At 42.7% G+C, this 23,123-nt stretch overlaps 1 protein-coding gene across 2 annotated transcripts; it reads right to left on the reverse strand.

Annotated features, from left to right (window-relative positions):
- Positions 1 to 4,212: 4,212 nt before the first annotated feature.
- Positions 4,213 to 14,447, reverse strand: fmoda (fibromodulin a). 2 transcript variants are annotated; one of them, XM_080780301.1, is made up of 7 exons: positions 14,319 to 14,447; positions 13,503 to 13,669; positions 11,629 to 12,016; positions 10,523 to 10,645; positions 9,573 to 9,713; positions 7,350 to 7,617; positions 4,213 to 6,338 (listed from the first exon to the last, which is right to left on the reverse strand). In XM_080780301.1, the coding sequence occupies exons 3-7, from the start codon at positions 11,977 to 11,979 to the stop codon at positions 6,187 to 6,189; spliced, it is 1,035 nt and encodes a 344-aa protein (XP_080636427.1). In that variant the 5' UTR covers positions 11,980 to 12,016; positions 13,503 to 13,669; positions 14,319 to 14,447; the 3' UTR covers positions 4,213 to 6,186. The 2 variants fall into 2 exon arrangements, with proteins under 2 accessions (XP_080636427.1, XP_080636426.1); XM_080780300.1 differs by lacking the exons at positions 13,503 to 13,669; positions 14,319 to 14,447 and adding an exon at positions 12,976 to 13,088.
- Between the last annotated feature and the right edge of the window lie 8,676 nt (positions 14,448 to 23,123).

Consider the following 23,123-nt stretch of genomic DNA (forward strand, 5'->3'; position numbering starts at 1 on the left):
CACGCTGTTTTCGGTGAGTGTTATACTTATATCTCCAGAATAGTGATGATGCTCAAGAGGTTCACGTTGTTAAAAATAAAAGGTAACCGTATGGCTCTCATTTCGCGGTCGTGACCACACCATGATCACAAAAGGTGCTCATCTGCACAAGCTCTAATGACAGCATGTGCTCATAATGACCACGGCCTTCTTCTGGTGACACAGACATGTCGAAAAAGGTTGAAAATCCTCTTGCAACCCGCTATACTCAGCGGCTCAGTAGGCCGGCTCTGACGCCCACAGGAATGTGACACAATAGTTCTGCTCTTATCATGATTCATAACCAGGGATGATTACAAAAAAGAAAACATACACACTCACACACAGTGTTCGCTGTGTGTGTGTGTGTGTGTGTAGAATGCTGTAATGTGACGATTGTGTACAGTATAATAGTCTCTGGACACAACATTCTTTTTAGAATGAAGTGCTTTATCTGGAGGCACACAGTTAAGCTGGTCGGCTAGATCAAATACACTTGCTGTGCACGTACACACGCACACGCACACACACATGCACACGCACACACACACACACACACACACACACACACACACACACACACACACACACACACACACACACACACACGCAACCTCACAGAACACACAACCTGTCTGTCTTCAATGACGCATTAAAGACATTACACTGACCCTTAGGTAAACGCTGACCATGACAGGTGACAAACAAATGCGAAAAACTGACAAACTGATACGACTACTTCCCTGTCTTAATGACCCACCTGATTCCTACCCACGTATACTTTGCTATGTTTAGGGTGGCTCAGGGACAGGGTAGAAGTCAGGGTTAAGCAAAAAAAAATGGTGGTTGGCACTTAGGCTGGTAATCAAGCCTGACAGTGTGTCGTGGGTTCGAGTCCCGATGACGTTTGCTGCGTGTCATCCCCCCCCCCCCATTTCCTGTCACACTACTGTCTACCTATCAATAAAGGCATAAAAAAGCCTAAATGGGGACGCGGTTGGTATTTAGATAGTCAGAGACATTGCCTTCAATACCCTCATACCAGTCTAACTACTTCTCCAAAGAGAGTGACACTCACAGCCACAATACTAGAGGGAGCGACCATGATCTGGTAATAATACCCAAAATTAGAACAATTCTACTAGCTCTGCCACCAAAATGTGGAATGCCCTGACACCATCCATCACAATATTATGTGAAACACTGCATGGTTTCTTTCAAAACTGGACTGAAAGAACATCAGTACAAAAGTCTTGGCATCAAAATATACTTAAAACCTCGCCGGCGGGGGCAGCGGCTGCCCACCTCATGAACAGCTCTCAGCGGCTAAATGGAGACCCAAATGGTCTCCGGTTCCAACTCTGATGTTTTTTATTTCCCCCCCTGGGGTTTAAGAGGTTAATTAAGTACAAAAAGTACTCATTATTCAGAATGTTCCTTTTCACAAGTTTTCAAATGTATAAAACAATCTTTTGAAAATAGCAGATGCGAAGCATTGTGAGCTTGTAGATCAGCCGGAATAGGTGGTTAATGTGTTTTGTGATAATAATCAAAATCTTCAATGTAAATTTGTAAATTCAAAAAGTAAGTAAGTAAGTAAAAAGTAATTTAGTCGAGTAGAAGTAAAAGTATTGAAAACTGGAAATACTCCAGTAAAAATATCTCAACATTGTACAATAACTTGTACTTTACTTTACACATCACTGACACAACAGATTCTCAAACAGGTTAGTCCATCAAGTGTTCTCTCCGATGAGGGGATGGGCGATCACAATGTGGTAAAGTGTAACAAATCTAAAATAAACACAAGAACACACCCTTTTACGTCATGACACAAAATAAAATAGACGTCACAAACCCAAAACAAGAAGTTATGTCTAAGAGTATAAACAGTCAAAGCAAGGGGGTGAGGGGCGAAAGCAATTTTGAAGAGGTGGATTTTGAAGATGGTTTTGAAAGATGGGAGGGTGGGGGTCTTTGATGTGGTTGGGGAGTGCATTCCAAAGGGAGGAGGCATATGATGATGCTTGGTCCTGGGGACTGCCAGGAGTAGGACGGTTGGTGTCTCCACCAGACCTGAGGGAGCGGGAGGGGGATATGATGACGGAGGAGGTCAGGGTCGTGCTGAGAATGTTAGAGGGGCAGGGGCTGACAAAGTGCACTTTTGGAAGAAAATACCAAAAAAAGCTATCTCAATGCTCACTGTGAGCTTGGAGATCGGCTATTTTTGGTGCATGATACACCACGCTCAACTAGCATAATCAAGCCGAGATGTAACGAATGCATGCATGTGTCAGCAGTAGAGAATGACAGAGAGGTAATGTTCAGTTCTAGTACTTAGAAGTATAGATTGTGATGAGCACACACACGAGTGCACACAACTCATTCATCAGTGTGTCTATGTAATCTCACTCAGTTTGCAACTGTCCCAGTATTTGGTAAACAAAAGTATTTCTCTTTTAACTTCCCGTCGAATAATGCAGTGGTTCTCAATTTTGGGACGTGACCGGTGACCCCCCAAATGTGGCTTTGGGACGCCTCTCCCTGACAAGCACATGAGGCATTGCATTTAGTTTGACTCGGTTCTTCTTCGGATAAATATTGTGGAACTAGCTGATCTATGGCTTGCGTTGCGAGTCGTTGTGAGCTCAGCTATTTTCACAATGTTTGCCTCTTTCTTATATTATTTGACAATTTGGCCAAGGTTTGACCAGTTACTTCTTACAAAGATATATATATTTTTTTATTCAGTCTTTTTTCATTTCATTTTCTAGGTATGAAAAGGGTCTTATAAATTCCTTCTTTACTGACATGACATCTGCGGACCCGACCCACAGGTTGAGAACGGCTGAAATAAGGGTTAAAACACAGCAGATACTCATGGTATATGAAAGGATACAAGATGTTGAGTAGCAAGCTGACCTCCATTTAATGAGTCAGTGTGGTCACTGACGTTTGACCGCCACATAAGTGCTAAAAGTACTCATCTATGTTTGCTGTAAGCTAATGACTGTCTGCTCATGCTGTATGACCACACACTCCTCAGAGCCACACAGACACACCCACTGATAAAATGTGAAAATCATCTCATATTGGACTGTCTCTTCTCTTCTGAACCTGTTAATCAACAACTTATCACTAAGAGGGTCACGACCGACGTAGGAACATATAGGAAGCCCACCCCCACTCAGAACACACAGAGGTCGCCTTGAAGAATTTACCATAGATAAAGTCTAAACTCTAGGGATGAAGGACACTCATCAAACTAGAACCATTTAACAACCTTATATACTTGTTTGACCAGCCCCCCCCCCCCCCCCATGACCATGAATAGGTCATGTGGTTGAAGAGATAACTTTCATACGTACAGGTATCTTGGTGGCCCACCTTTAGCCTCCCCTAAATGCGAGACATACTGTAATTAAACAAACCCTTTGTAGCAAGCAGCATTCGTCATTGAATGTGCACACTACACACTATTATATAATATAAGAGTGATCTATCACCTTTTTCAGAGGGCCACGATATATCAGGCCACAGACGAGGCCTGTGTGTGTGTGTGTGTGTGTGTGTGTGTGTGTCAGTGCGTGGGTGTGTGTCAGTGCATGCGTGTGTGTGTTTAAGAAGACTTATAGTGAGTTTCGTGGACTTTTACTAAAACGCTAGTTGATCGACGTTACAATTAAATTAAAGCCTGGGTATCGAGGCTACAATTAAATGAATTAAATACCAGTGCATCTAACAAAAGCATTACTGTCGCTTGCTCCCCAATACCTCCCCCACAGCTTATGGCTCTCTCCTGAGCAGAGGTGCATGCATTCCTCAGTGTGTACAGGTTGTGACTCTGTGGCCCCATGTGTCTCCTATCTAGCCTTAGACCATCCCAACCCCCCATAGTAAAATCCCAGTCACTCCCCGAGAGTCCTTTACTTACTTTACTACGGTAACTACGGTAATTGTGTTTTTCTTTTGGTCAATTAACGCCCTAATTGATCATACGTCACACAAAAACATTAAAAGTAGCAGATCCAGAAGCTCGAAACGCGGCTCAAAACGTGGGGTGTTCTGAGCTTGTAGATCTGCTACTTTTGATATATTTATTTTAATCCTGAAAAGTAACTGTTTTGGAGATATGAGGTTTCCACCTGACGGAGACGATATGAGAGCTGAAAACAAAATGGAACAAAACGTCCGTCTTTGTAAAAAAAAAAAGGAAAAGAAAAAGGTTTAATATTTCTATTGCAAAACAGGCTTTTAGACACACAAAACCTTTGTCAATTTGTCAAGATGGATATCAATCCATGCCATGCATAAATCATTGCACCAAAAAAAACCCCTCTATAATAGATGTGAAGAATATAGAGGAGTCTTTCACCTCCTACAAGACTAACTTTTTGTTTTCTTTCTCAACGGCAACTTACATCAAAGTCCTCTTACACGTGTAGATGTTGCTTGATGTGATTTGGCTAAGACTGAGAAATAAATAGCCTACTTACAGCATTGTTTCACACAGAAAATGTTTCTGGACTTTGTGCAGAGATGAAATGAGGAAAAGTGTTTCATGTTGCAGATAGGGTAACTATGGATAGAATGCAGTTATCAGGAATACATCGTTATACGGTACAATGCATTTGCACGACTATGACCGAAATAGCAAATCAAAAGTAGCCTATGTTCTTTTGTCAAGGTCAACGCAGCAGTCAGGTCAGACGAAATGAGAGAAATGGGGGAGGTTGAGGAAAGACACACACACACACACACACACACACACACACACACACACACACACACACACACACACACACACACACACACACACACACACACACACACACACACACAGAAAGGGAGAATATGGAAAACACAGTATACATTACATGATGATCTTCACAAGAGTATGGAAGTTGGATCAAGCCCACACACACACACACACACACACACACACACACACACACACACACACACACACACACACACACACACACACACAGAAAGGGAGAATATGGAAAACACAGTATACATTACATGATGATCTTCACAAGAGTATGGAAGTTGGATCAAGCCCACACACACACACACACACACACACACACAAACACAAACAAAACATAACAAATAGCTTATAGTACCTTATATACTATCTCATTGATAAAACTTAAGTTGTTCGTTCTTATTAGGGACATTAAAGATGTTACTGTTATGTTTTCCACACAAAACGTCCCTAGAATGTGTGACATCTGATAATGGCAGGCTAAAAACTACAGTACTAGTTCAAAGAAAAGAGTATTTAGTTGAACTTTTCTACTGTAGTGGGTAATGCAATAGATAGAACAGCAATGTTGACAATATGGAACTGCTGCCCCCTGCTGTTTGTCTACAGCCACTGCTGTGCTCCAGATGACAGTTCACAGTACATGTTTACAGTACAATTTTGAAGTATTTAGTTTTTTACTTCACTGGAGTACTTTCTTTCTTTTACTCCACTACCTCTCAGATCCAAATATTTACTTTTACCCCACTACATTTATTTTATCACTTTATATACTTCGGTTATTTGAAAATAGACAATCTACAAATCGTGACGTGTTGTGAGCTTGTAGATCTGCTATTTAAAAAATATATTTTGTGCATTTTGAAAACTTGTGAATTGGAACATTGTGCATAATGTGTGCTTTTGTTACTTTAAGTATTATTTAATGCCTATACCTTTGTACTTTTACTGAAGTAAATTTGGAATCCCGAACTTTCTACTTTTCCATTGTGGTATTGATGCTTTTACTTAAGTAAAAACATTTGAGTACTTCACTTCCATCACTGGTTTATGGACAGCAGTGTTAGGCCTGACTCACACCTTCGCAACAGATTGATGTATGCTTGTTGTATGAGATGTATAGCTGATGCAAGCTCGCAATGCATTTCCAATGGGAGTCACATGGTTTGACACAACATTTGTGTTGTATGAGGGGGAGGGGGGGCAGTCGAAACACAGCCGAAAGCCGTACAACACAAATGTTGTGTCAAACCATGTGACTTCCATTGGAAATGCATTGGGGCAAGATGCATCGCACCCTTTGTATACATCTAGCATGCATCAATGTTGTATGCTAGATCGAAAGGTGTGAGTCAGCCAGTCAGGCCACCATGAAGTGAAGTGTGAGAGGCAGTGAGTTACAACTCGATGTTGTTTGCCAGACGTAAGCACATGACGGACTCTGTGGGGACGTCCTGGGGGCCAAGCTCGTTCCCGTCCAGCCGCAGAGTCCTCAGCTTGGAGAAGTTGGTCACGTCCACAACGCTGCAGAAGCTGCCCAGAGTGAACTCTGCGGCAATCATGCAAAGAGACAGGAGGGACTTGTTTTTAGACTGAAATTCATAAACGTTTATTGTCCTTCCTGGGTGGCTGACCAAACATCTATTACTCCCGAGCCTCAGGCGAGGCAAAAAAATATCCCTGTTTGGCCAGGAGAGTTATTGCATTTTAGCTTTTAATTATCTCGCCTTAAGGCAGTAGCCGGATACAGGTAGGTGGGGGGCACTAGGGACATCTGGGCACAAAATGTTCTATTTTGTCCAAAATGTTTAAATATATATATACCGGTATTAGAAAAAGTAATGTAAAGTATGCATGATGTGAACATGCACGGTACATCATTATCAGACTTAATTTTAAAGACTTAAAGTTTATGCCCCAAAATGACTGGATATATAGGTTTTTGTGTATAGCAATTGTAGAAATATTATACCTTAATTGTCGAATGTTTAAGCATGTTCTAATAACGTTTACTTTACTTAAAAACTATTTCCAAATATATATTTTTAAGAAATAGCCAATTTAACCGTGAGGTGCCCGCTCTTCCTTGGTGCCCACCTATCCTGTAGGGATAGGGATGCCTATACTACTTATCAACCAGTAGGTGTCCTCCCAGACACCAGCGTCTAAATGTCTCAATGGGAGAGTAGAGAGATCACCTCCAACCACTGTAGAGATGTACTAGCCTAGTTATATTGTATTAACATACTCTACCATACAGATTGATTAAAATAACATTTTATTCATTGACACAAAGCTGTGACTTGTTTGCAGTTGTAACAGTACCTGAGTTGAAAACGAGGTAAAGAGAGACTGTTGCAATTGCTTTGGAATAAGATGTCTTTCCGGCCTACATATTTAACTATTGGAAGTCCCTCAGGATCACTGGTCAAACAAAAATGTGTTTGTTCCACATTTGGAATCAATTAGATTTTCTTGAAAGTTTGATCACATTTTGAAGAAACACACACATTTTGAATGAATCCATTTGTAACTTTGGAGATTGTACAAACATTTTTACCTTTGATCTGATTGGCCTGCAGATAGAGGTGCTGCAGCGTGGTGCTGACCGGTGGGATGCGCTCCAGCTTGTTGAAGCTGAGGTCCAGCTCCACCAGGCCGGTCACGTTGAAGGTGTTGGGAGGGATGCCCTTGTCCGTCAGCTGGTTGTGTGCCATCCTGATGTACTGCAGCTGGGTGAAGTGGCCCAGGAAGCCGTCTGGCAGCGAGTCGATGGCGTTGGACTCCAGGTACAGCTGGTGGAGCTGCTCGGGCAGAGCCGTGGGGACCTGGAATCAATCAACACATCATGGATGGAGGATATAATATTATGCTAGAGAACCAGTCGTGTAAAGCAGGAGTTTCCAACCATTTTCACATCAAGGCCCATTATCTATTCGATGTTGGAGCCACGGACCACCATTTGATGACATTTAGCCTCTCTGACCCCAAACTAAAGAATATTTTGTTATCGTTGGATAAGATTTTGTCCACAATTCCATGCTGTATTTATGTTGGTACCATTAGGAGAGATAACAGGCAAACATCTTGTAAATTAAGTAATGCAGATGTTTAACAATAAGTTAACTCTTGGGAGCGTAGAATGAAACCAAATGGACCCATTTGGTTTCATTTTACCCTCTCAAGAGTTAAAGATCTAATAAGGGTCCATTTGGTTACCCACTCTCCATCATTTAGCTGGGGAGTGGGGACCACCTGGAACACCCTCAAGGACCACTGTTCGTCCCCGGGCCACTGGTTGAGAACCACTGGTGTAAAGTAAGTACATGTACTCAAGTATTGTAGGCTACTTAGGTCAAGGTATTTTTTCTTCCTTTACTGGAGTACTTCCAATTTTCAGTACTTTTATTTCTACTCCACTACATCGCCTAGGCAAATATTGTACTTTCACTCCACTACAATTATTTGAAAACTTTAGTTACTACTAGTTACTTTGCATACATATATATATTTTTTAACACTTTCTATACTTTGGCTATTTGAAAAAAAACGATCTATGATCTACACTGATCTGAGCACTTTGGTCAGAGTGTGTAGGCACTAGGCATTAGGCCACGCTTTTGGGCTTTTTTTTAAGTGGGCCCTTTCCTTGATCTAGAGAAGTTTGCAAACAGTTGTTGAAGATTGATGGCATCCCATGAAACCTCCTCCAAGGCTTTGGAGGTTTGAGGGGTTTTATACTTAGTGAGGTATATCACCTTGATATCAGCTCTCAACTGCACCTCATTGCTCATAAATCTGTTCAAGCACTCGTTTGTGTTGCGTTTGATGTTTCTCCAGACATAAGCGATAACAGTGGTGTAAAGTTACTACACCACAGGTAGGCTACTGTAAGTAACATTTTCAGGTATTTCTTTTATTTCACAGCACTTTTAATTCTACCCGACTACATCTCGGAGGAAAATATTGTACTTTTACTCCACTACAATTATATGAAAAGTAATAGTTACTTTGTAGATTTTGATTATTGTTACAAAACACACTGACCACTTCAGTCGTATAGAATATTTCGCAGATCTACAAGGTTGTAGATCGACTATTTTTAAAAGATTGTTTATACGTTTTAACATTGTGAAATGGGACATTCTGCACAATGAGTACTTTTACTTTTGGTAGGCCTACTTTATGTATATTTTGAGGCAGATACTTTTGTATTTTTACTCAAGTACATTTGGAATACAGGACCACCAGACAGTGGCCTTGTGGGTCCGCCCTGAAACTGGGAGGTCGGAGGTTCGATCCCCGGCCGGGTCATACCAGAGACTGTAAGAATGGGACCCAATCCCTCCCTGCTTGGCACTCAGCATCAATGGGGGTCAAATCAACTAATGATTCCCGAGCGCGGTGCACGCTGCGGCTCACCGCTCCAAGAGATGGGTCAAATGCGGAGAACAAATTTCACAGCGGTAACGTGTGTGACTAACGTGTGTGACTAACGTGTACGACTTTGACTTTGACTTCTACTTGTAACAGAGTATATCTACATTGCAGTATGAATGAGTGAGTTCCATCACTGGCGATAAGCGTCTGGATGTGGCGCAGGGCTGGTAGGGCAAAGGACTCAGACTGGCACAAAACTCCCAAATTACCATACGGTTCAGTAAACATTTAGCTAAAGCACCCTGAAATCATGTAACATATAATTGAATGTTTGTACAAATGGAACTAAATGGACTCCAGACTCCATTTAGTTCCATTGTACGCGTGTGCGCGTACACTATACCTTCTTTAGCTTGTTGTTGCTGATATCCAACAAGGTGAGTGACTTCAGATCCTTCAGCGATGTGCCCACATCCTCCACAGCGTTGTCATGGAGATACAGGATGGTGAGGTTGTCCATCCCCTCTAGGTCCGCAGGTGTTATCTAGGCAACCGAGGGAAACATTAAAAAGTTTAATATCGTGAGGAATCCGACTGCTGCCAGGTATAAAGCCAACCTTGTAGCAGTAATAATGGCAGTTGGTTCTTTGTATCTTCTCCCAGAGGGCAGAAGTACAAATGGCGAGTTTGTACTTCTGCCCTCTGGGAGAAGATACAAAGAACCAAAGTGGAAGTACATCAGATTTAAAAAATCATTTGTACCAGCATCAACTAAGATGTTGAACGAGGCTCTGAAACAGCAGTAACTGTGTGAGGCTAGATTATCCACATCATGTGTGCAATTGTGTAATGTTGTGTCTTCCTCTGTAATGTATTTTTGTTTGTCATTGATGTTTTATGTGTGGCTGTAGCTGGGGTGAAAGCCCAAGACAAATTTCCCTTGTGGACAATAAAGTTTACCTTGACCTTGACCTTGAGTAATAATTCTTCCCTCTCTGGCAGAAAGTGTCCATGATTCAACTTTTTATGATTTCTTTTTTTTCCCTACAATGTTCTATGAAAATTAGCAAACATTCCCGATCTACAAGCTCACAACACACCGGCTTACTGTCACATTGTGCGCTTGTAGATCTGCTATTTTTGCTACTTTTGACATTTTTAAAGTGAAAGTAAAAGTGGTTAAGTCTGTCAGTGTGTTTTATTTTAAATAAATATTGAACTAATGAAAAGTATTAACAAGAGCTGGTGACTAAATAATAATAACTACATTGGTTCGATAATTCCATTGGTACACAGGTTATACAGTATGAGGTTTCCACCCGACAGGGACAGTTTTATGGCTGTATGACAAACCTTGTTGATGCTGTTGTGGTTGAGCCTCAGGTCTCGTAGGGAGCGAGGGAGACCGGGAGGAATGCGGGTCAGGTTGTTGTGCTGCAGATACAGCCGGTCCAGTGATTGCATCTTTGCGAAGGCCTTGCATGCACAATAAAAATACACAAGCTGAATGCACAATAATATACAAGCTGAATGTACACAGCTTAGAAACACTTCTCTGTGCCGTTACTAGATTGCACACTCATACAGTAACGTAACTGTGCGTAACCCTGTTCCAGTGGTGAAATGTAACAAAGTACATTTGCTTTTTCAAGGCAGGACCTTTCATTTAATCTACATTGTAGTATTGCAACAGCAAACATATGTATTGTCCTGTTCTATAGCACATACATACAGATGCAACAGGACCGTGCAGAGAGCACTGAAGGGGGAAGGGCACCAAACTCAAGAAAAGGGCACGTGTGTGTGTGTGTGTGTGTGTGTGTGTTTGTGTGTGTGTGTGTGTGTGTGTGTGTGTGTGTGTGTGTGTGTGTGTGCATGCACAGCGTGCGCCGAATTTTGTGGGGGTGGTCTTTTTGAGGGGTCCGCCCCTCGTGCCATTTCACACCAGAAATGTAGTGGGCCCTACATTGGATGTCTTATGCTAATAGCGCAAGATAACTTGACCCATGACATTGGACATTGGAGTAAAATAAGCAATATGTTGTCATTACAATGTAAACATTAAAATGTATAATATTGATACGGGTCACGGATCATCCATGGCCCTTATTTATTTACAGCCTGCCATATTTTTGGAGGGGGAAAGGGGTACTTTGAGGCAAAAGGGCATGGCCCCAAAAGCCCCCCCCCCCCCCCCCCCCCCTGCACATGCCTGAGATGCAACAATCAAGCTGTTATGTAATTGTGGCCTTGTGTCTGTCTGTGTAGCCTCAAGCATAATGATATATTTTCACTTGAAAAACCGACAAGTGGCACGAATTAGACTTAAGCCCACCGCCAGCCATCTGAAGATCAGATCCAGACTCAAGCGCCACATTGTGTCATGCTCTGAAGTCCCCAGAAACCCCACTGATTGTTGCCGAGTGGGACCAGATGTGAGCGGGACCAACGGCAACTACCTTCTTGCCAACGTTGTCAGACGTCAGCTGGTTGTAGTGCAACATGAGCCAGACCAGATTAGTGGCGTTGACCAGGGACGAGTCTGGCACGGCCGTTATGGCGTTGTTCTGCAGGTACAGGTACTTCATGCGGGCGGGGATGGACGGCATGGCCGTGAGCCCGCGTCCGTCGCAGTACATGGCCACGGGGAAGGTAGGGGGGCAGTCGCACTCCGGGGGGCACTCCCCTCCGGTGAGGTCCGACTGATGTCCCTGGTTCCTTGATCTGAGCCAGCCGAAGGGGTCATGTCTCTGGGCCAGAGAGCAGGGCAGCAGGGCCGCCAGCAGGAAAACACACCACAACACACACATTGCTCACACACCCACTCAGGTCAGGATTCACAATGATCTATACAGCACACAGAGAGAGAGAGGGGGGAGAGAGAGAGAGAGGGGGGGGGGGGGTGGAAATGTAAACAGCATGTGGGGCAGTAAGACAGTAAAGCTAAAAAAAAGAACATAAAAGATATCCTGCAGGGACTTGTTTCCAACATGGACATGACGTCACAAATACTCTTACTATTGCAGACCATTAACGAAATAAATAGAAAACAGAACTTACATTTCTAGGACTCAATGAGCATTATTACATTTTAGCAAAGTTTTGAAATACCCTAATTTTCCTCCCCCAAAAAGCTGTATGCATGTGGAGACTGGTTTGTTGCTCACATACTGTATAGTTCTACTACTGTAGTTCTACAATCACTGATAAGAGTAGATTAATCTGATTCATCTTTAGCCACAAAATGTTGCCAGAAAGTAAACATCCCAATTTGACTCTACCCAGCAAGTCATTCATGTTTTACTTACAAACATTAGTCATTTTACTAATGTCACTAATGTTTTACTAATGTCATTAAAAAAGAAAAGAAAAAGAAAATCAAGATACACTACAGTTAATAAGTAACATCAGGTACATTTTCTATCTTTCACTGCAGTGAGGCACATTCCTATGGGGAACTAAGCCATGAAGCATATAAGAAAGTCAAACACTTATAGCCATGAATGCCACCTTTGAAAACATTTCACACAGACTGCCAGAACTTCAAACTATGAGCCAAAGAAGAGGGATTATAAAAAACAGAGCATACAGTTTGACAGAGCATACAGTAACATTTAAGTTACTGTAAATATTGTAAATATTTACAGTAAATATTGTAAATATTTAACTGTGACACGCACACGCACACATGCACACACACACACACACACACACACACACGTGCGCACGCACGCTCACACACACACACACACACACACACACACACACACACACACATACATGCATGCACGCGCAGGCATCTCTACCTGATCAGGGAGAATTGGCCCTCCTCTTCTCCACTCTCTAGAATCCTGGTAAGAACTGAAAGGGACTCTTCCAAAGACTTTGTAAAAAGCCATCCCTCCCCTCCAAGGCTAACCATCCCCCTCCCCACCCCACCCCTCTCTCTCCATGCCTGCCTTGTTTCCCCAGCCCCTCTCTCTGTGTCCCTCGCATGGTTTTGTACTTTCCATTCCCTTCTACCTCCCTCCTCGCACCCCCATCCTGTCCGTGGAGGCAGGGCCCACGCACCATTCACATCCCCCACACCCTATTCAGGCCGGAGCCCCCACCTCGTCTTGAGTGTTCATTTTACACTCTGTGAAGGTCTTAAACTGGGCCCCCAAGGGTCCACGAGTTAAATGGAAACTCTGTATTATACTGTGCAGAGCGTGTGCTGTGAGGTGGGGTGGGCTGTGTAGGATTGTTCCCATCTGTGCAGACCCTGAGATGTGTCTGCCCTCTCAGCTGAACCCCAACGGTCGCTCCACAATGTTTAGAATTCTCCACTCACCGTTTCCTCTCTCAGCCCCAGTACGTGGTGGTTTTAGCAGACCCTCTGAGTGCTGTGGTGGTTTTAGCAGACCCTCTGTGTGCTGTGGTGGTTTTAGCAGACCCTCTGTGTGCTGAATCCTAAGGCTGGTCTTGATTCAGTGATGATTCAGTGTGAAGTATTCTCCTCTGTAAAGCATTAAGCAGCGAGCTCTGAGACACCAAGGAAAGTATCACTCGACAAGTTCTGCAGTTTATTAACACAGAGAGATGCTGTATGCGGTAACTGCATTGGTCACATTACATGACCACAATGTGGTCTTGTGTAATTGTAACTGCTGTACTGTTTGCAATTTGTTAATAAAGTATTCAATCAATCAATATCAATCAATGAATCGATCGGTACAGTATATGAGTTATAGAAAAAAAACTGGAAGTTATAACAAATCAACAGATAATAACTGAGGCACAACAATGGGCACAAGTGAATATTGTATGTATGGACTCCATGACATTGTGAATGGAGGATTAGGATACAGCAGAATAAAACGGTTTGCAACAGCATGTATATGATGCTTTCAAGCATTCCTGTATTCACAAATAGACTTCCACAATCGACTCCACTGTCCTAGACAAGTGACCCTATAGACACGATTGCGTGTCTGGGACCCCGAGAATCACATTTTATTGTTGTACTGTTTATGACTTGGTCCAGAATCTCATAATGGTGTTGAATGGTGTTGATTATCATCGATGATAACAATGAAACTCGGATCAAAATAGCTATTAGTGTATTATATAACTTGAATGTAGATAGTGTGTGAAGTTTATCACTCACCTAGTCTCTCAAGCCGGACTATCTCTTCCACAACATTTGAATGCTACAGTCTGTAATTCCGCAAAAATATTCACAAACACAGTGTTGACGTGTTAGAACATCTTTAAAATATACAACAAGCTAGTAGCTAGGCTTCACCTACTTTGGTTTACAGAGTAAAGGAGTTAATTACGCAACTGAAAATGTGAATTGGAAGTGTTAAGGAGGCAGGACATCCGATTGACCTTGCACTCATTTTCAGACCTTCTGAGAGCCAACACTACACATCTGTCTTGAGAGACTTATCAGTCTCCTGGAATACTCTCAAAGACTCCTGTGGTTTTCCAGACACCATGTTGAGGATGGAGTATACTTTTGATTGGGAGAATCCATCATGGGCCAGTTATGGGCCATCTGGTTAAAACACCAAACAGTACTGAGCAAGAACTTGTGCATAGATTACACAAGATAGTTCACAGTGAACATGGTCTTCTGTTCACAATCACATCACAGAAGTGTACTCACTCCAGGGAACATGGCTGTGTGTGTATGAGAAACCATGGTGTAATAAGCAAGAACAATGTTACTAACTGTGGTTTGATATGTCATTGTCTACACATTTTATTACACAGATAATTAAGCCATCCCACTGTATTCAGAGTGATTCATGCCCTATTCAAGATTGATCCCTCTGCCTTGAGATGTTCTCAAGGGTCTTCAACAGGGCAACCGGGATGCCTTTGGGCACATTTTTGTGTGATAGGAATCTTTTCTTTGCATTAAGCTGTAGATTGGCTATATTTTCGGTAAATACGTTTGGTGTAGAGGGGAAAAGAGCAGATCAAGTACAGAGCCAAAGGTCAAGTTTACTAAGAATGTCTGTGGCAGACATGAGTTATAGAGGAATGGATCCTGTTCTATCCATTCCACCTCTGGTGTCCTGTGATGTTTTAAAGGGTTAAATGGAACCATGTGTCGCTGCTCTCTCTCCTCTCATAACGTCTGTTTAGTCCAGGGAACATGCAGCTCCTCTTTCTGCATATCATCTTTAAACCCAAACTTGTGTCTTTGATTTAGCTTCCACAGTCAATCGATCAGCCTCTGCACCACAATTTATGAATGTTGTCTCATCCAGCCCATCGAGTACCGGCATCCTGGCGTCACACGCTCATCCCCTGCAGGGTCATTTCTCTATGGAGAATAACATTTGGTCAGCTTAGAATCGTATCATATAAGAGTTGTGGTCCAAAAACATTTGGTTTTTGCGGGGGTGACCCTGGTAGGATGCGTAAATTACATCAGACATCTGTGCTCTATTTGTTAATGGGAAGCAATTGTAAATGTTATCTAGCTGAAGATACAGTACTTGTATGTGATAATGTATAATATGTTCAAACTTTTGCATTGATTGATGAACAATTTATGTGCATATTCTTTTATAGCACCGCGTACGGAGAATGCATTGGGCTTTTAAGTTAAATAACTCAGAAACTACAAAACATTTCAAAGTAAAAAGTTCCAGCATGTGTCTGCACAGCTGAATAATAAAAAGTGTGAATGGAGTTGAAAGTGCTTTTTTTGTATTTACAATGGGGCTCAATGGCAGACATTGTCTGCCATTGAGCCCCATTGTAAATTTCTCAAATTTGAAAGCACTATATTTCTAAAACTATGAAACATTTCAAAGATACATTTTCAGGCAAACATGTCCACCGTAAGATGGACCTAAGTAGGCTAGAATGGGGTTGCTAGGTGTAAGTATGTATAGGACTAGTAGCATGCCAAAGTTTGTGCTATTGCCATAGAAACGCTGTCATTTGGAGCTGGATCTATATATAATATGCACACATAGCATTTACTATGTATGTTCTGCCGTCAGTGGGTTTTAGCGAAAAACACATACTGTACATGTATGTGCCACTCTCGCACACATAATAACATAGAGGAAATGGGCTGAGCATACATGTTGGATGCTGGAAATAGCACACCAAAGGCAAACACATATGAACCACTGCCCTACAGACGGTACGCCATAAAGGCTAGCGAAGGAAAGAGATCATTTAATGTGGGGCCCAGTTAGCTACCCTGGCCCACAGTACTGTGCTAGCATACAGGACAGATTTAATCTCCCCTCCGCACCACAGAGTTATCCATTGAATGTGCCCAGAACACAGTGAGGCTGATGCTATCGACATCTATAGGCTTCAGCTGGGTGCAGCAGTGGGCTGACTCTGGACTTCCCTGGGGTTGTTACTGTAAATATCACCAGCGGTTTGCTTGCCTGCCCAATTTTGTCAGACTATAAAAAGGTAAAAGAGATTTCCATCATACGTAAAGCCACAGTATAGGAAGGAAGAGACGCTAGACCAGATGACCACACCTAGGTAGAATTGCGCAGTGGAACACGTATTTATATTGTGCACAGAGACTTGAACTATGTTGTATTTTGTCAACAATGTTTTGCTTTAAGGTACGTCTTTAAGGTGTTGTATTACTAGACCGCCTGCACATTCATATTTTCAGGCCACAATTCACATCCTATTGATTTGCCCCCAGCTGTTTTTTTTTCATTTTAAATCAATCTTGCACATTTCTTCAGCTGCTCTCCACACTAATGAGAAAGGATTTTGCCCAAAGCGAACTTTGCATTGACTAGTAGTTATGTTTGAATAGATAAGATCTCTCAATTCAATAGGATGTATCAAACTCTCCTCAAGCTCTGGCCAAGAAACTTGTTTTCTTGATCCTTTATCTGGAAAACAGGAACAATAGGAGTGTTGTTTTTGCTTCGGTGAGGAGTCTAATTGAAATAAGGTGGACTGGACACTCTCATGAATCCCAGGCAAGACACACTGGCAGATAAACAAAGAAAAACATTTCATACTGGGGTTGAGCAGTTTGTCACACTGGCAGGAAATACATTTCATTCCTCTGTGTTTCTATAGGAGCCTGGTGGTCTTTTTTGGTCTCTATATTCTACAGATCCAGGGGAACAAATTCACAAGTCACATTTTCTGTGTTTTGTTTGTTTCATTTTAGTTTGGGTTTTGTTGTTTTTACTGGACTATGTCCAACACAGCTGCATAAGCTGTTGTCATCCATGACGTTTGCAGCCTGAGCTCTCTGTGGAGTTAACCCGACACAGGAGCCTTATGGGTTTAACGAGGACTTTGACCTCCTTCTCAGTGATAACATCAAAGGCCTGTTTCTGAGAGATGGGACAGAGTCAGAGAGGCTTAAATCTAGGTAGATTGAGAAAGAGACAGAGAGAGAGAGACATTCGAGATAGAAATGCAGCAGTTTTAATTTAGGGCTGCACAGCAACACTGCTGTGCAACACTTCAAAGCATGAGGCCCAAGTGGACTGTGGGTAACATGCCCCCCTCCCCTGTGTCCCTGGAGTCTGGGCCAAGAGCAGAGCTGAAGCAGGAGATCATGAAGATCATATAGGCTCAGCTAGGGCAGGCCTACCTCTCAAACCTTTTGCTTCAGGCCACAAACTATCCTCTCAGGAATGACCAGCAGTTCATTTTCACAGAACCGAGATTCATTCTCAAGAAGCTTGTTCAGTATACAGATATAATTACACACAAAGGCTCTCTCTCTCTCTCTCTCTTTCTGTGAGCCTCTCTAAACATGTTCGTTTCCGATAGGGAATCTTAATTTGGACGAGGTTCTCTTATGCTTGCAGGGAGGAAGGACTCTGTTGGTCCTCTCTGCTATGTATGGCAGTCAGATGTTCTGTCACTGGAGAAAGAAAGATCCTGTTCAGATCCATATGGCCTTGACAGAGTGGGAGGGAGGGACACGAAGAAACTGCTGCCAGCTGTTTCTTTTTTCTCGTTCCAAAATAAGTGTTTCCCTTTCATATTACATTGATGGACAGGACACAAATATACCGTATACTGTATTATAAACACATCAAAATAAAAAAATCCCTATCCTTTTGAGCTTAATTAGAACACGGTGCTGTGGACACGTTGGTTAACTAACACATTACCAGTTTAAGTAGCAATTTGTGGAGGCTTACATTAGATTTTATTATAGGGTTTCATATAGGCTTTCATGTTGTTTCTACAACATGAAAGCCGTTAACGTTAAAGTGGTCTCTTTCTTCTTTTTTCTTCACGCGCGCACGCTCTCACACACACTCTCTCTCACACACACACACACACACACACACACACACACACACTTAAATCACCATACTGCCGGTCTGACATGTGTAGCCCATTGACACTGATTCATGGTATACTGTATGTACAGTACCACCCACGTTATATTTGGTGTATACTTCACATTACAGCCGAGTTGTATGACATTTTTCAAACGTCCATGCACTGGTTTAAAGCTCACATACATACATACATACATACATAGTGGGGTCAAATCAACATATGGAATGAATTTTCTACTGGCCATACGCGTGTCTTGAGTGTACAGGGTTTGACGAGGTCAGATCAACATATGGAATGTCAGAACAGGTCAGCTCCATATGGAGATCTAAGGGTGGCAGTGGGTGGCAGTGGGTGTCTTGAATGTACAGGGTTTGATGAGGTCTGGCCATATATGGAGCGTGTCTTGAGTGTACAGGGTTTGAAGACGGGTCAGGTAGGGCTGGGCCTTAATTTTCGGGCCGGTTGAGAACTCTAGTTTTCGCCGGCTGCCGGGGCGCAGTGCACTAATAACTTTGGGGCCTGTCTAGAGTTTGAATGGACAGGTATCAGTCAAAAGGGAGACATCGAACAGGAAGGGTGGGTGAGGAAGGATCAATATATGGAATGTGAGAACAGGTCAGCTCCATAGAGATCTAAGGGTTTGAGGTCAGATGTAGAGTTGCTGGCCGGCTCCATATATGCAGATCTATAGGTGACGATCCAGTTTTCTCCATGTATGGCTATCTAGGGTTTGATGAGGTCAGTGTCATGATCTTCATATATGGAGACGGCCATATATGGAGCATGTCACGAGGTGTGACGGACTGACGGCCATATATGGTCGCGCAACGTGTCATGAGGCGTGACAAACTGACGGCCATATAAGGTCGCGTGACGTGTCACGAGGTGTGATGGACTGACGACCATATATGGTGGCGTGATGGACGGACTGACAGGTTTTGCAGGTGTTCATAGTAATCTGCGACATATGGTCGCAATAGTTTATTATTAATGGTCCAAAAGGAGCATTCCCAGAGTGGGTGCTCACTGTCTCTGTCCAGTACGGTGCTGACTTTGATATTAAATATAATGCAAAAAAGAGCAAGATAATGATTGTCTGAAGCAGGGAAGACAGACAATTAACCTTTCTTGACTTTTGTCTCTCTGGCTCTGTCCTTAGTGTCTGCAGTCAGTAAGATTAAATATTTGGGCCACTTCATCTCAAATGACCTCTCTGATGACAAGGATATATATAGACAGCGTCGGAAGCCTAGAGTATATATTAATAGAGACGGCACCCGGAGGAAACCCTGAGGCGAAGTGGACATAGTGGACATATTGGTCATTGCAGCTCGAGTCCGTTGACTATCATTGCGCATGTTCATGTTATTGGGCCCATGACATGACCTGAACGAATGTTTCATACGTGAACGCGCGCAAACGGCGCAATGATGGTCAACGACCAGCGCATTCATGTTATTGGGGAAATCCATCCCAGAATGCACTCTGTTCCTACCCGGAAGGAGGAGTGAAATCGCCTCATGCGCTTTTGAGCAGCGAGTGGATGGGAGGAGGAATCCGGTGCCGTCTCTATTAATATATACTCTAAGGTCGGAAGCTGTATGCACAAGGAAACATGCTGTTTCGAAAATGTAATGTGTGCTCAGTACCGGCGAAGATTTCACTTTTTAAATCCTTCTGTACACCCCTGTATACCGCCCACCTGTGGTGTCGCTACAAACAAGCCAGTATTAGACGATTCACAGTGGCCTATAATGACTGTATGAGGCTGCTACTGAGAGCTCCAAGAAGCTCCAGTGCAAGCCAGTTGTTCGTCAGTGTCTGCTGTGCTACGCAATCTTATGTATAGATTTATGTGTAGAGTATCTGAGTCAGTAAATTACATCATTGCGAACGCAGTGATTGCGAACGCACTGAGCACTTACTATGAGACCTAGCAGATCATGTCTGTCTGTCTGTCTGTGTGTGTGTGTCTGTCTGTCCTGCTATACGTCCAAATATGGAGCTTGCATCAATCACAAACAAATCACTCAGCTCCATATATGGGCACAAAAGGGGCCAGGTCCACATATACAGTAACAGCGGGACAGACACACAGACAGACATGATCTGCAGGGTCTCAGCTGCGTTCGCTTCCCGCGTTTGCGCGTCTTACTGGTTGATGTCATAACTAACCCGATAAGTAGTTCTGTCAGGTTCTCCTCCAGACTGTGGTCTGTGGAACCATTGGTGAAGTTGTCTGTATGTTTGAAACTGAACATGGTGAAACTCTTTTTATTGTATATTTCTTTCTATATTATTTATTTATTTATTATATTGTTGTGTTTTTTACTGTGATATGGATTCCCCTGAGTCTGAAATAAAGATTGAATTGAAGTGAATTGTAGTCTTACTTGGTCTGCTCTAGTTTCCCTCTGCACCAAACCTCTTTGCTGAAAATAGTGAGCATTGTGAGCTTGTACATTGTCTATTTTTGGCCTAAAGTTCTCCTCAGAATAGGGATGCTACGGTTGAAGTATTTAATGTTAAACAAAAAAGGATCCTGAGTCACACAAATAATTGGCGGCCCCCCTGGAGTAACTAAGGGTCCCGGCCGCCTGTTGAACTCATGGAGAGTTTGGCCCGCATGTGCAGCTCTCCACCATGGTGTCCAGGGGGTCCAGCTAGCTTTGTTGACCAGCTTGTCCATTTTACAAGCATTCCTAACACTGATATTGCCCCCCCCCCATCCTGCAGCAACACATAAAAACAAATCATAAAAGGACAATAAAAGACCTTTGTTACAGCCAATACAAGATCGAAGATTCTGGAGAAAGAAAAGTACTGCCCAACTTTCCTATAGTCCGTGTTGGTGCTCTAGTATAGTCCAGTTTGCTGTAGATATCACTGGACACAGAGCCTCCTCTAGGTAACCTGACCCAGAGCACCCAGGGACAGAATGACTGTAGAATCCATGCAATACAAAGCAGATGTTCTGCACGCACGCACGCACACACACACACACACACACACACACACACACACACACACACACACACACCGTTAAGCTGGAGGTGGGTGCATGCTACTATAAGTGAGTTGAAGACATGTACACTACCAGCGCTGCTTCATGGAGCATAATAACACGCATGCAGAAAAGCATACAAATAAACACACAAATTCAGGGTCAGTCCCAGGTTGTGCATGTAAACAAGCACCACACAGGGATTCGACACATGCGCAGTTGCACACACGTGTTCGTGATTAAGCCAGACTGAGTCTCATCTTCTTCTCATTCAGATGAAAGCAGTGGGAGCATGTTTACCGTGTGACTACATATTTTTTATGTTTGTGATCACAAATGTAATCTCAACAAAATCAGGCTTTATGGCAGATGTGCGCATCTGGCTGAGGAACAGAGATACTGTGGAAAATTACAAAGAAAGACATGACTATAGAGAAACTGTGTAACGATTTGCGGGATTTTTGGACAGAATCTAATATCAAAAACATTGTTTTACAAAAGTGGGCCTCCTGGTGGCAGGTGAAGACCTGTGCCCCGAGGGGCACTTTATCTAGTTATTATCTCCCGAGGGGCGTGACATTCCCCCTTTAAGCTTATAGTCCGGCAGCCGACAGGCTTCTTTTGTTTAAAGTGGGAAATTTGGTATAGTCTTTTTTATTGGCCTAAAATATTGTCTATATACTGTACATACATTCATGAATCCACTTGCTGACCGGCTGTTAGTATTGGGCAATCGTTTTTATAGGGGTTTCTGGTGACCCTACCATTAACATACTATGGCTGTCAAAAATGTCAAATTTTTAAGTATAGCATGTGACATGTCAAACTAGAGGGTTTTCATTTTTCTGAATCCATTCCAACTCCAAACATTAGTTTTGCACAAAATACACTCCTTGGGCTAAAAGTAGCCATAGCCACTTGCCCAAATGTGCCCAAAATGTGCTGACCTCATCACATTTGTCATGATGTCTATGGTTGTTTTTAACCCAAGGAGTGTATTTTGTGCAAAACTAATGCTTGGAATGGATTCAGAAGCATGAAAACCCTAGTCACAAAGTTTGACATTTTTGCCATAGGATGTTAATGGTAGGGTCACAAGAAACCCCTTTAAAGAAATTGCCCAATACTTTCAGCCGGTCAGCAAATGGATTCATGAATGTATGTATATAGACAATATTTTAGGCCAATAAAAAAGACTATATACCAAATTTCCCACCCGTCCACCTCGGCTGCCGGACTATTAGTATATGGGGAAAGATCAGGTCTGTCCGGAGTATGGCCCTGATTAGAAAAAAGGTTTAGCATGTTTTGTCTTTTGAGTCACAGGCTGTACTTTAAGTATACCATACATCGTTCATTTGTTTCACAACAACTAATGACCAATCATTGTTGTATTTGTATTCTGCCGTACGTTTGTTGCTCTGCATAAAGGTTTGGAAAATGAGACTATGAGAGCCACTCTCACCGATAAACGTATCAAATTACTGTGTGCCGTCAGCAGATGGTGAAATGGAGCCCTCTAGCCTGTCTGACCAGGAATAGCAACGACCATACTGGTAAAGTCATCTGATATGTATAGGCAGTGCAGGGAATTATAGCCTACACTACACAGGAAACATGTGGATATGATTATTTGACTACATG

This window comes from Protomyctophum bolini (assembly GCF_963924005.1).
Source record: "Protomyctophum bolini genome assembly, chromosome: 2".
In the NCBI taxonomy this organism is placed as follows: domain Eukaryota; kingdom Metazoa; phylum Chordata; class Actinopteri; order Myctophiformes; family Myctophidae; genus Protomyctophum; species Protomyctophum bolini.